Below are 12,839 nucleotides of genomic sequence, written 5' to 3'. Positions count from 1 at the left end.
ATGGAAAAAGTGCATGGAGAACAGTCGTATATATTTCACGTCACAAAGGAGAAGATTTCCAATAAACTTTTCTGGAATCTGGATTTAAAACAGTCTAAATGTAATCCTTTTTTTGCCTGACCCTTAAGTAAACCATACTCACACAGTTTACTTGCATAACTAGGCTTATGCTTAAGTTTAAGATAACTAGGAAACTCCTTGTCAAAGATTGTTACAGCTGCCCAAAAGATGAAGGGATCAAAGATGTTAGAGATAATGGGAGAAAAATCTATTGGGGTTTTAAAGTACAAAAACGTACGCAGAACTGGTTGTCAGGAAAACTGCTGGCAGGTGAGATGGTTTTCTCTTCTGCCGTGTCACTCACAGCATTCACAAATGAGCCCTGCCAAAGAAAGCTGAGCCCCAGCTCTGACATGGCACAGCTATTTTTGGGATCCCCATGTCTCAGTTTCTGTAACCTCTCCAGTGACTACCAGCCTGTGTATTTTTAAGGACAGATTGTGCACACATGCTGTGTGGGTCACAGCTGGAGGAGATGATCCATGCTGCTTCCACACAGCTCCCTACAAGCACCTATCAGCTGCTCCAGGTGCCAGCAGTGGCTCAGCTGTGGCTTGCTATGGCCTTCAAGTAAGGAAGGGGTTGTAACTTTGCTCTCCTAGGAGCAGAAGTGAGCTTAAAATATGATACTGAGAATGAGCGTCTACTACCTGTCTTCTTTCTTATGCCTTGGTGTTGATTTCATGGATGTCACTGATAAATGTTGCCCTGTTTTTTTCTGCTGGTAGGGCTTTGCTGGGAGAGGGAGACACCCTACAGGTTGCTTGGGAGATGGTAAGCAAAAGGATGTTACACCATATTCTCCTTACTCTTTTACTCATCCAGGGATGAGTTTCAGCTATGCTCCTTAATTTTTTGAGTTTTTAGTTACTATCTGGTGATGAAAACTTATATGAAGGGCTATGTCAAAAGATTACAGGCCCCTTACAGTGGGATAAACATTGCTATCAGGTGTCAATCAGCAAGATCATAATCTGACCCCTAGCATTGGGCTTGTGTTAACCATTGGCTTTTATTTCTTTTTTTCTTGTCCACTAATGTGCTGGGTGTTTGCTTTACAAAAGGTACATAAGCTTCTACACTTGGAGATTAAATTGTTTATATTGAGGATTGACACTACAAACTTAGCAACCAGGTTACGGGCACAAAACTTTGAGCTACTTGGAAGACTCTAACAACACAGAGGGCCAGGCTTCGTGCCACTGCCGGGGAAAGGCTAGCAACCATTAAGAACAGACAAATATTCGCCCTGAGTTACCCTTCTGTGACCATTGCAACCTGCAGCACGAAAATGCATTGAGAGAAATGGCAGAAAAAGCTATGTCTATGACATTATGGTGAACATCTGTACTCATTTTTATCTGGAAGTGAAACTGAAGCTCTTATCTTCTTCCCTCAATTGCTCACAATTCTGTATTTTTTTTTCTCTAATGGAATTATTCTATGAAGATAGTGGAAGGGAAAAAATGACCACTGAAAACCTATCTGCCTTTGCTTAGCTTTTTAACCTGTTTTTGCCTGCCTGCTCTTCCAGGAGACTACTACAATGACAGATCCTTCAGTGGTGGATCACCTGACACGACTGAAACTCAAACTCCTAGAAAAGGTAAGGAAATAATTCCGTAGTGGTCACCTTTGCTCTGCTTTTTGCTCTTGCATGTTTAAGTATTAACATTGTATTTGAAATAATTATATTTCTACTGAGATACAAAGAGGATCTGCAGCCAACTGAGAACGTCTTTCTTCATGCAAGCAGAGGCAGACGAATGTGCGCTGGTGCTACAGTCCCTGTCACTTTCCTAAATAACGTTGTACAAGTTTACATGGACCTACAGTAAATTAAAAATAGAGTTAAAGTGACTTTGATCTCATGGGAGATGTCACTAGTTAGCTCAAAAGCAGTTTAAGTTATGACAAGCAAAGTTTAGGAGTAAATTTTGCGTAAAGAGGATCTCGGATTGTTTTAAGGCAAGTTCATGTCTTCTTTTTTCTCTACTTTCACATAAGATATGTTGCCTGGTGAAACATGGGCAGGCCTTCAGTGGAAGCACATGAAGTGCTGCACAGAATCCCAGTAGCAATTTGTGACTCCGCACACTAACGCACCCAGGGTTCTCCACTCAGCCCTGTTCCTCCACCCTCAGCACATCTGACATCTACTAGTGTGGATCTTCTGCTTCAGTGTCCTCAAGAAGCCACTAGAGCTTTCTGGAAGGAAAAACAATTTGCCTGGAGATACAAATGCTGGAAGTGGCATCTAACTGTCTCCATGGTGGAGTCTTTCATCTTGGATGCAGCAGCCATTTGAGGGCAAAGCTTTCACAAGTGTGGAGTCATGCAGAACCAAGAAAAGAGGCTGTGCTTGAGGAAAATGTCTCTAATTTGCGAGCATCAGTGAACACCAAGGGCCAGCTGCTCCCTAAGGAGCAAGGAGTTGAGCACAATAACACAGCCAGCAGGGCAGAGCCAGAGATGGTGGCCAGGTTCAACCAAAAGTCCAGATCTATTGGGCAAGCTTATGGTGATGAGGCAGGTCCAAGGCCAACCTGGGAAGTGTCTGCAGGTTGGTATCAGGGTTATTAGGATCCATGGCCAGTCACAGGCATGGCTGTGGTTGAACTGCAGACCAATACTCATCCAGTATAGCTCAAGTAGGAACTGAAGACCTATGGCTGAGATTCAAGGGGCTCCTGGGCACATGAGCAGTGAGTGTGGATGGAAGCCTCAGGTGAAGCTGGTCAGGGCCATTTAGGCCTATTAGTGCACCGAATACCCAAAACTGTCTGGCATCGACTTCTTCCTATGATCCAGCTCTCTGCCCTACAAAATAAATGATGTATAGGTCTCCTGATTCACCATGCTATCAGTTTCCAGGTCTGGGATAGCCTGGCCAGTTGGAAGCATGACTGTTCTTTTACTGTAACTAGATCTGCAGTGAGACATTTCATATTTCTTTGAATACTTCTTGTAGCCCTCGCTAGCTGTGATTTAGCAGTTAAGAAGCACTGCTTCTCTCCACTTCTGCTTTATTTCCTCCATCCCAAACCTATGCCTGTAAGGTAGGGTTGCAAGTTGTTGTGAGCTTTGCTGCCTGACTCATAACCAGTTCTTATTGTGGTTCTACCAACAGAGACTAGAAAATGAACAGGAGAACCTAGAGAAGATGGAGTCACCTCTCCCAGCTGCAAGTAAAAGAGAAGCATTTGTTCTAATTATGGACATAATACAGAAAGGGCTTAGTGATGTTCTCAGGCATTGAGTTCCTCAGTAGGTCACACCAGATGACCACATCCCCTCCCTAAAAGCTGCGTGCTAGTGGTTGGGCATTTGGGTAGTCAGAACTTGCTCTGTCTTGGCTTCTGTGACAGGGACCTTGTCTGGAGGGCAGGAGGGAGACTCTGAACTTAAGTCAGTACTGCCCCAGCTCAGCCTGCATATCTAAATCTGTATGCCGCCCTGGGGATTGGAAGTAGCAAAAATGCAAGTTGCAGTGAAGCTTGTGCAGTAACGTCAGTCTGTATACTAGTCTCGGTCCTAACCAAGCTGGTGAATCTTAGCGGCCTTGATGCAAGGAGAACAGGCTTGCTATACTGTGCAGCTATCTACATTTTGTCTTTTGAATTTCTTCAACTTTTTTTTTTTGACAAAAGGAAATTATCAACTAGCTGAACACAGACATAAGAATGACCTCCTGCCCAGGTGTCCTCTGCAGTCTCTCAGCTGTGGATGCTGGTTCAGCTGGAGCAAACTGCCAGTGATCCTATTTGTCCTAGCTCCTATACCTATACCTAGGAGTGAGCCCCTGTTGCAGTCCAGCTGTATGCTTGGCTTTGGTGATCCTGAAAAGGAGTCGTTAGGATGGCTGTGTGTCTCTGAGGGATCCAGGCAAGAGGAACACTCCACTACTAATATTGCTTTGCACCTTTGAAGCTGACAAACGCAGCCTTGTGCAGACCAGAACATGGTTTCCAGTGTAAAAAAATGTGACTCAGCTTATGAAACAAATCATTATACTGAAAGAGTTGGTCTTGAGGACTGTGTTGATAAGAGCTGGGAAACCATTTTACCAGGAAACCATGCATGTGCAATTACATCCTGACTTTGGTTTGGGCAGAGAGCTCAGCAATCCCAGCATGCTTATGAAACTTCCAAAGTTTCAACAACTCTCTGTAAAAGCCAGCAAAACAGCTAAAAGTTGATAAATAAGGGAGTTTAAAATAACTTGTGTCTTTATTAAACCCTTTCAAAGACTGCTATGACGTTTCACATACAAGTAGTGTGTTCTCTTCAACAATACTCCCATGGAAGCGACACGTGCTATGTGCAGTGCATTCATTTCTTTGCATGGCACACCCAGTGTTTATATTATCTATGGATTAAAGGCCACCAGTAGAAGATAAGTAGTATTTCTAGATTGTACTGTGGGCTCATATTCATTGAGCTGATACACAGAGTTGGAAACTTTCAATGCTGTAGCTAAAAATGAAAAACCCCTTTAACAACTTACAGTTTCAAAATACAAGGTGATGCTTTTCAGAGCAGATGCCAGGCATGCCTCCAATGTATCTGAAAACATTCTTTGTTATTTTTATTTCAAGTGAGTTCGAAATCAGTTGTATGTGAGAAGAACTGAAAAGGAAGTTGATTCAGAACAAAAAGGAAACAGAAAAGTTGACATTCAAAACTGAATTTGTTTTGATATGTCACAACAAACTCTTTTTACGCTTTGCACAATCATCCTCTGCATGTACAGGGTATATCTAGAAAATTTCAGGCTGAAATGAGCTTCTAAGCCAGGAGGCTAAAAGGGTACTTTAAAGAGCAATCTTAAAAGTTTGTTTTCAGAGAAGGTGCATTGCCTTTGTAGAGATGCTGAACAGCTGTGTTTGTATGTGGCATAAAAGTCATTATCTGTTTGTAGATTTGACAAGAAAAGTAGTCTAAAGCCTTTTGTGGAAGAAGTCAAGCTATCTTGCAACGCGTTTTCCAGAATTAATCTCATAAAGTAGGTGCTATAATAGCTCTGCCTTTGTGATCCTTTGAGAAGATAATGGACTTTTCCTCCTTCAGGAAACAGATGTGAGGATATGCTCCAAAGTGCCCTAAGGCGAAGGAAAGATCTCCTGCAGGAGCTTAGGGTAAGAGCCCTCTCTGTGGACAGAAACAACAGAAAGGGCCAGGTTATCTGCACATCCGCTGCCGATGTGGATTCAGTTCTTTCCTGTCCTTTAGTTCTCCAGCTGGGCAGTGTTCAGTCCTCTGCTGGTTCGGAGTATTGAGGCTGGGCCAGCTAATCAGGGAGAGGGGCTGGAGAGCAGTATGTCTTCCCTCACTACAGCTGACGAAGCTTGCACCCACTTCAGTTAGTTGGTGGGTTCATTCTGTTTGTCCTGAACTGCCGTATCATAAGCTCTCTGGGGTAGTGCCAAAATGCAAATAGGGGATTTTTAATGCTGCCAAAATCGGGACAATAGTGACTGTTACTTATTCCTAGTTTGTGGAGGGTACCAACCATTAATGAAACATTTTGCCAGACTTTTGGCAGTTTGTTCTTCGCTTTTTTCCCATTCCTTTTTGCTTGTGCTGAAAACTGTATTGCTTAGAGATATGTGGGAAGAAAAACTTTCCTTATACTTGTGTGGGCACTGGTTGAGTGTTTCCCTTCATGCAGCGGTCACTTGTGGTCTGCCTGTCAGATGCAGCAGTGCTGGAAGTTTCTGCAGCAGTATTTTGGTGAGCGAGGCTGCACCCTGCTGTGGGCTCCCAAGAGCTAATCCCATTTAGTTCAGAGACCATAACAATACTGTCTGCCTTTCTGTGACCAGGTTTTCTTTAAGAAGATACTTGATTTTGCAGGAGCAGCACCTTCTGGAAGAGTTTTCACAACCCCCTGCACCAGCTGGAAGACACTGTCATAACCACAGAGCTGCCTCCCCGCATGTCTACCAGATACCTTTTCCAGCTCCCCACGCGGAGCCACCAAGGATTATCCAGCAGGCAGTAAGGATCCTCTCTCCTAGGAAACACCACTAGCACTCTGCTGGTCTGAGACAACAACCGCAGGTGGAGGGACTTGGGGGCTGTATGGAAATGCTCATCCCACCTAAAGGGAAGATACGCCTCTTGCTGTTGTATCCAACCCTTACTGCCCTAGGCAAAATCTAAGGGAAATCATCTTACAAATAAGGCACAAAATTAACAGTGTGAATGGTTTACCATAGGAACGTGGTAGCAAGATGAGTGGGAGGATTGCCCATGCTTTGGCCTGGCCGTTCAGCCAGTTTCCAATGCACATCACTGTCTGCTTGTACAGCCCACAACCTCAACAGCTTCTCCATGAGGATCTCCTGGGAGACAATGTCCAAAGCCTTACTGTCCAGGCAGATGAGACCCACTGCTCCCCCCTCCCAAAGATGAGGGAGCTGGCCAAAACCAACTCCAACTTCTCCATTTTCCTTTCTTTTTCAGATGCCGCCTCAGCCTGCCACCATCATCCAGCAGTTACCTCAGCCCCTGCCCCTGATCACGCAGATCACCCCTGCCCAGCCTTTTGCAGCCCCCCGCTCCGGAAGCGTTAAAGAAGGTAACGAACCCTCCGAGCAGCCAGCAAGGTGCTAGAAGTGCCCTCCAGCATACAGACTGGGGCAAGGTGCCACAGCAAGTGGGAGGGGGCATGGGACGGCATCCAAGCTAGTTAGTGATGTGCTGTTTCACAAGCAGGCTGCTGCTGGAGCTGTGGGAATTGCACTCCATAAATGGACTAGATACCATTTCTGAGAGTCTTTCAGACAAACTCTTATTGCTAAAACTCAGCAAAGCCAGGTTAAGCTGCTGGGGAAGCTTGGGAAAGCAAAACAGCTCAACCCCAGGCACTGAGTAATATTAACAAGGTCAAACTCATATGCATGGATGATTCCAAAATTAACAAACAGGCTTCTAAAATCTGTTTTTATTCTTTTGTTCCCTCTTAACCTGCTGTTCATTCTCCTCAGAAAATTACAGGCTTTTATTATGCCCCGTGTTTGGAAACAAAACCGAACAGCTGAAAGTGCTGTTCCAAATATAGTGCAATGCCATTAAAAAGAGTTTGTTTCTAAACATAGGTGGATGGTACAGTGAAATAATACATGAGCAAAAACCTGGGATGACTTCCCTGGCTCAACCTTCAGCCAAAGGTTTCTTCATCCCAGAGAGAAATCCTCAGTCATGAAATTGTAATATTTCTCAGTTTTTTCCTCATCTAAGTGTCTGGATTTTTGAATCAGACTTTATTTTCATAAACAAAATTGTCCCAGTTCATGCATAACTTTTCTGAAGCTGATACATGTAAACTACTTCTGGTATGACCAGTTTAAAAAAAAGGAGAGTTGCCTTGATTTTTTTTTTTTTTCCCCCTCCCTTCTCCCTCCTTCCTTGCCCCCTCAAGCAAATTAGTTCTACTGCGCAGGTCCTTTGTGATTAGGACTCAGAGATCATGGTAAGCAGATTTGATGTGCATGCAGTAAACTCTCAAGGTGGCACTGCAATATCATGTAAAGTTGAGGAAACCTCTCACATGGAAAGCAATGATTTTGAGCGAGCAACCGAGAGCACTGTAAGGAGCCAGTCCATGCTGGAGTAAGTGAGAGAGCTCTAGCACTCAGCCCTTCTCCAGCCTGCCAGTCAGCATAGCCAGAGGGGTGGGCTTGTAGGGAAACTATCAGACAGAAGATGCTCAACAGCAGCTTTCTTGTAGAAGGGAGGAGAAACAGGAGAGCTGGTCTGAACAGTTTTATTCATAGACATTAATTTTGCACTGCCTGGCCAAATAATGCTGATATTCTTCATGTGTCCCTTTCAGCTGCTTTGTCTTGGTTGCAGTGACCAGTCTGTATGCTGGAGGGCACTTCTTACCAAGATGCCTCTGCTGCTTGTCAGTTGCTGATAAAGCTCTTACTTTCTTCCTTGTGGTGACCTCTTCCCAGATATGGTGGAGATGATGCTGATGCAGAATGCTCAGATGCACCAGATCATCATGCAGAACATGATGCTGAAGGCTCTGCCACCGATGGTGTTCACACAGTCTGCTGGAGCCAGCTCTCCCCTGCTTCACCATGCACAGCAGGTAACGACCCTGGAGTCTGAAGGGCATCCTTGCTCACACGAGGCAATGGTTGATCTCCTTGGGAGGGTGCAAGGCCTGGACAAAACATGCAGAAAGTCTGGGACACTTAAAGCTGTGTACATCTTCAAACCCACTGCACCAGAAGACTGTTACTGAGCAGAGCACAGCCTGCCTCTTTACCGTGATGAGCACTATGACAGGACCTAATGGAAGAATGTCTGCTCCACATGTGCAAACTGGATTCAGTCCAGGTCTGAAAATTATCTGGCCTGTATAGTTGAACCACTAACAGACTACGCATGGAAGACATCTGCACCGGGCATCTGCTGCTGCAGGTCCATTTGCTGCAAAGAGCAGGGAAATATTTGTGTTACAAATACTGTAACTGGTAAAATTTGATCTGGCAGTTTGCAAGGGGCTAGAGCTGAAGCACAGATTTTGTGATCGTACTTGGAGCCCCACTGCTCTAGTTCCTGTCTCACTGAAAATCAATGGCTACTGAGCTCTGAGAGGACAGATCTTAAAGATATTTTGGTGTGTAGATCTCTGTAGGGATTTTTCCAAAATGTGTCCAGTGCCTGATAAGAGGTAGGTAATTTTGAACATATCCTTAGATGCCCAATTTCTAAGCTTTTTTTAACATGGTGATATAGCTCCTTAGCGTCCTTAAGTGCTTTGGAAAAATGCATTTCTAGTCTCTACTCTGTAGCATTTATTACCTAAGAAGCAAGGACAGTTAATCTTTGGGGAGGAAGGAATGTCCCAATGTTGCAAAAACTTCCACTGTACTTTTCCTACCCCTCCATTTTCAGGCTAACTATGTCTTTTCCCTGTGCTGTAAGAAAGATTTGTTTTCTTTTTCTCAGATGTTAAGGTTGTCGGGTGCTGAGAACATAACTCCCACACTTCTGCAGTCCTTGCCCAGCTCACTCGCACCTTTCCTACGTGCTATTTGCAAAAGCAACAAATGGCTTAAAAGCCCCCGAGCCCTGGGTTTAATGGAGGGGTAGGAAATGCAATCCTCCTCCATAGCCCATCTGGTGGCCTGGAGGGAGTTGATGGGTTTTTGCACCTGTTGGGACCAAATGTCTGCCCTGGACAGAAAGCCTCCAACAGCAGCTGCTAGCTCTCGTGTTTCAGGGCACTGACATCCCAGGAGGCCACCTGCAGCGCAGAGGGGCCCAGTGGCTTCGTCAGCCATGGTCCCGGGGTGGACTTGCTGTGGAAATGGTAGGCAGTGCCGGCTCTTCCTCATGGCAAAGCTGCGCTGAGCATTGCCTCAGATGGAAGTCCTTTTCTATTTTCCTTAAACTTTGCAGTTTCTGGTTTTGAATACTCTTTTCCCCCTTGCCATGAGGGAGGTGTCTGGGGCAGATGGTGGTGCTGGGAGAGCCAGCGGACTCATCGGCAGCTTTCTGTGGAGGACACCGCATCTAAGGGAAGATGGCAGAGGAATAGCATGCATCCCCCGTCCCCGCCTCCCTCCCCAGGCCATCCTGTCACCGTGTGTTTCCCTGACATAGACTGGTGGGATAAACTGGGGGGATTGGGATCTGAGTGCCCCTGAATATCAGGTGAAATCTGACATCACCGAGTGTTTGCTGGGCTTTCTGTGTTGGAGCCTGCAATACCCATCTCCAGACACATGCTGAAGGACTTCCTTTACCAAGGGGTGGCTGAGTGGGAACCCAGCACCTCAGCCAGGGACCCTTCCCATGGGGGCACAGATTTCACAAATTGCCCTTTGTCTCTCTCCAACAAGGACCTGCAGTTTGCTGCTCCCCTGGCTGTGAAAGCAGACAGGCCCAGGCCATCTGCAGTGCACCACCACCACCACTACCCGCCCACAGGGGTGCTCCCAGTGCCCCATGAGGGCTTCCCGTCCACATCCACAGCACATCGCTGGACCAGCAGCATGCTCCCTGCCCTGGCTATGTAAGTAAATAGGCAGCCATGATGTAAACTTTTACCTCTTCCTTCCTGCACAGGTGGGGTAGTAAGATAGACCAGACAATCCCATGTCTTCATGGTTCTTTGCTAAGGCCAGTCCTGAATATTGTCCTTAGCAAAACAATGGGATTGAGGAGGATTAAGTGATGATTTGATACACTCAATCTTATAACTTGAATAATTAACCCTTGCTTACCGTGGAATAAATATGAGGATCAGACAAGGTCTGCAGATAATACCAAGCTGTGTCCCTGCCATACAGAGCCACCATCCAGCAATGCTATATGGCTCCGCTCTGCAGTGGTTGTTACCCTGGGTTTTGGGTCTCCCTGTGAACCCAGCAGACACCTGCTAAATAAAGGCTCCATGTGTTTTACATTCAGGCTAAGGTTCCCAGTAGAATTCATATTCTTAAAACACTGCTGAGACATTTGCTGATCAGAAATTCCTGGGGAAAAAACCCACCGCCACTCGCTAAGGAAAATGGTACAAAGGGAGGGGACTACTCAGAAATAAAGACGAGCCTTTGTGCTAAGCCTGTGCTTGCAGCTGGGGTGATTTTTCAAGTGTAGAAGTGGATGGACTTCTCCCCAGGCTGCCCCCAGGTCTGTAGAGCCCTCGAGCCCTTATCAGAGGTCAGCAGCCGGCTCCTCCAGGGGCTCACTTGCCTGTGCCTTCCCTGCTATCTCTGAGCTTGTCCTGGTCGGCTTTCTAGGTGTGAGCAGATAACACCCGGGACTAGTGTTGGAACTAGTCTGCTCATATGAATGCCAGTGGCAGGAGGGGCCTTGGGCAAGGATCTGAGCCAAGAGAGAGCAGTGGCCTTGCCAAGTACATCAGGAGGGGATAGCAAGAAAGCAGGTGTGGAAGCAGCAGTGCTAGAGTGTTCTTACATGCTGAGGTTGGTAAAGAAATGCATGTTGCTGGAGTGTGGTGGGGTGGCTGGGGACTTTGGGATGGGGACTCACTGTTGCATCGGTCAGAACACAGCTTTTATTTCTGTGCTGTGGCTCTTTCAAAGCCTTAGTGAACAGAAGGACAGGATGGAGGCAGCTGCATCCTCAGGCATGGGCAACCTGCTGGCAGGAGTATCTGTATGGCCCTCTTTAGCATGGGATTTGAATTCCTGAATGGATTATTTATCTAATGGGATGATAAGGGATAAACATTTCTACCCCTTTCCTCTTACATGGGTTTGTAATCTGTACCGGTAAAGATATCTTGGCTTCTTCCAGAATCGGTGCAGTTTGCAGAAATCAGCAAAGTAAGATCTTGTCATGGCTTTTAAGCTGTCTTCATCCTCTTCTTCAGCTACCTTCCACCACAAGTTATGAGATCTGACACATCTACACTGTCCTTTTGCAGCTGCAGCCAGCATGCACTGTTGGCTATTACCAAACACAACAAAGCCATTCTTCTTGTTGCAGGTGGCCCACATACTGACAGTACGTGTTTCTCTGCAAGTGGACCATAGCATTGCTGAGGTCAACCTGTATTTGACCACTTCCTAAAGAATCCGTCTGATTGACAGCCTAATGTCTATATGACTGCACATTGGTACAAGAAGTGAGTGGGAGAAAGACTGCAGATGTTCAGAACGAATGTACCATGCACCTGTGGTCTGCTTACTGCTTTCTGCTAGTTCAGTTGTTTCCTCTCATCTTCCAGACCAGCCACAAGCAATCACCACTTCTTTTGCTGTCTCTGCACAGAATCAAGAAAACCCATCCCAAAGTGTCTTGCAGGCTTGGCAGCCCACAGCAGCCCCTGGGTGTGAAATAATCTTAACACCAGTGTTATCTGAGCCCTTGCAAATGCGTATGACCCAGCTGCAGGGCTGAGAGTCCCCTTCATGTGCGACTTCAGGAAATGTCCCTTGCAAAGGGGGCTGCTGCCCTCCTGGGGAGGATAATGCAAACTAACCCAGGATGCCTGAATGACAGTTTAGTCACCAAACCTCACCAGCCTGAAGTGTTCCTCCCTCAGCATTTTTGGTTTTACTCCCTCACAGTAATACTTGTCCTACAGTAATTGCCTATCCGGGGAACTAAAGATGAGCAGGAACAATCCAAATGCAAGTTACCTGCATAGCAGAGCAAACTCCTGGCATGGGATTTTCCTGAAGACCAGCACTCTGCCCTACCTGTGTGAGTTGGCTTTGTGCACTATTTGAGTAAATAATTCTCAGCGGAGAAGAACAGACAGAAATCTGCTCCTGCAGTCATCAGGTGTGAACGTTGCAGTGCAACACCTACCCCCAGCTAACTGCAGTCCACATTTCCTGCCCTAGGAGGGCTCTGACTCTCAGTCTCTCCCAAATCTCGCATTTACAAAGCTACCCACGGTTTTCTTCTCAAAGAGCTATTGGAGGGTGATTTAAGCAGCCTGGAATTGTGTATATTTGTTTCATTATTTCTCACCTCTCCCTCATATAATCAGGGTTTAGACTTGATTTTAAAAAAATAATAAAATCCTGAGGTTCTTCCTTGGATAATGGCATGTCTTTTTCTTCAGCAACATAAATCAAACACTTTTTTCCTCTTTACTTTTCCCACTAAATTTCAGAGGGCAGGCTTTAATCCGAGCCCATGCTATCCTGTTCTTTCTGTTTTCATTTAGGACTCCTCGGAAGGCTCGCTCAGCGCTTTAATCAAGCAATACTTTTTCATGCTCTCAGCAGCCTGGTTGTGTTTAATACAGAAAGATAGACAATGAATTAGTAGCA

At 45.8% G+C, this 12,839-nt stretch overlaps 1 protein-coding gene across 1 annotated transcript; it reads left to right on the top strand.

Moving 5' to 3' along the window:
- Positions 1-228: 228 nt before the first annotated feature.
- On the top strand, positions 229-12,524 carry C10H21orf58 (chromosome 10 C21orf58 homolog). The gene is made up of 9 exons (XM_072874239.1): positions 229-330; positions 1,595-1,666; positions 3,191-3,248; positions 5,131-5,198; positions 5,917-6,060; positions 6,529-6,643; positions 8,025-8,164; positions 9,927-10,099; positions 11,542-12,524. Exons 1-9 carry the CDS (start codon positions 229-231, stop codon positions 11,555-11,557), a joined length of 888 nt encoding a protein of 295 aa, XP_072730340.1. The 3' UTR covers positions 11,558-12,524.
- The last annotated feature ends 315 nt before the right edge of the window (positions 12,525-12,839 follow it).

Source organism: Ciconia boyciana, chromosome 10 (assembly GCF_034638445.1).
Source record: "Ciconia boyciana chromosome 10, ASM3463844v1, whole genome shotgun sequence".
Lineage (NCBI taxonomy): Eukaryota > Metazoa > Chordata > Aves > Ciconiiformes > Ciconiidae > Ciconia > Ciconia boyciana.
Note: the sequence above shows the minus strand (reverse complement) of the source record. Positions and strands in the feature narration are given on the sequence as shown.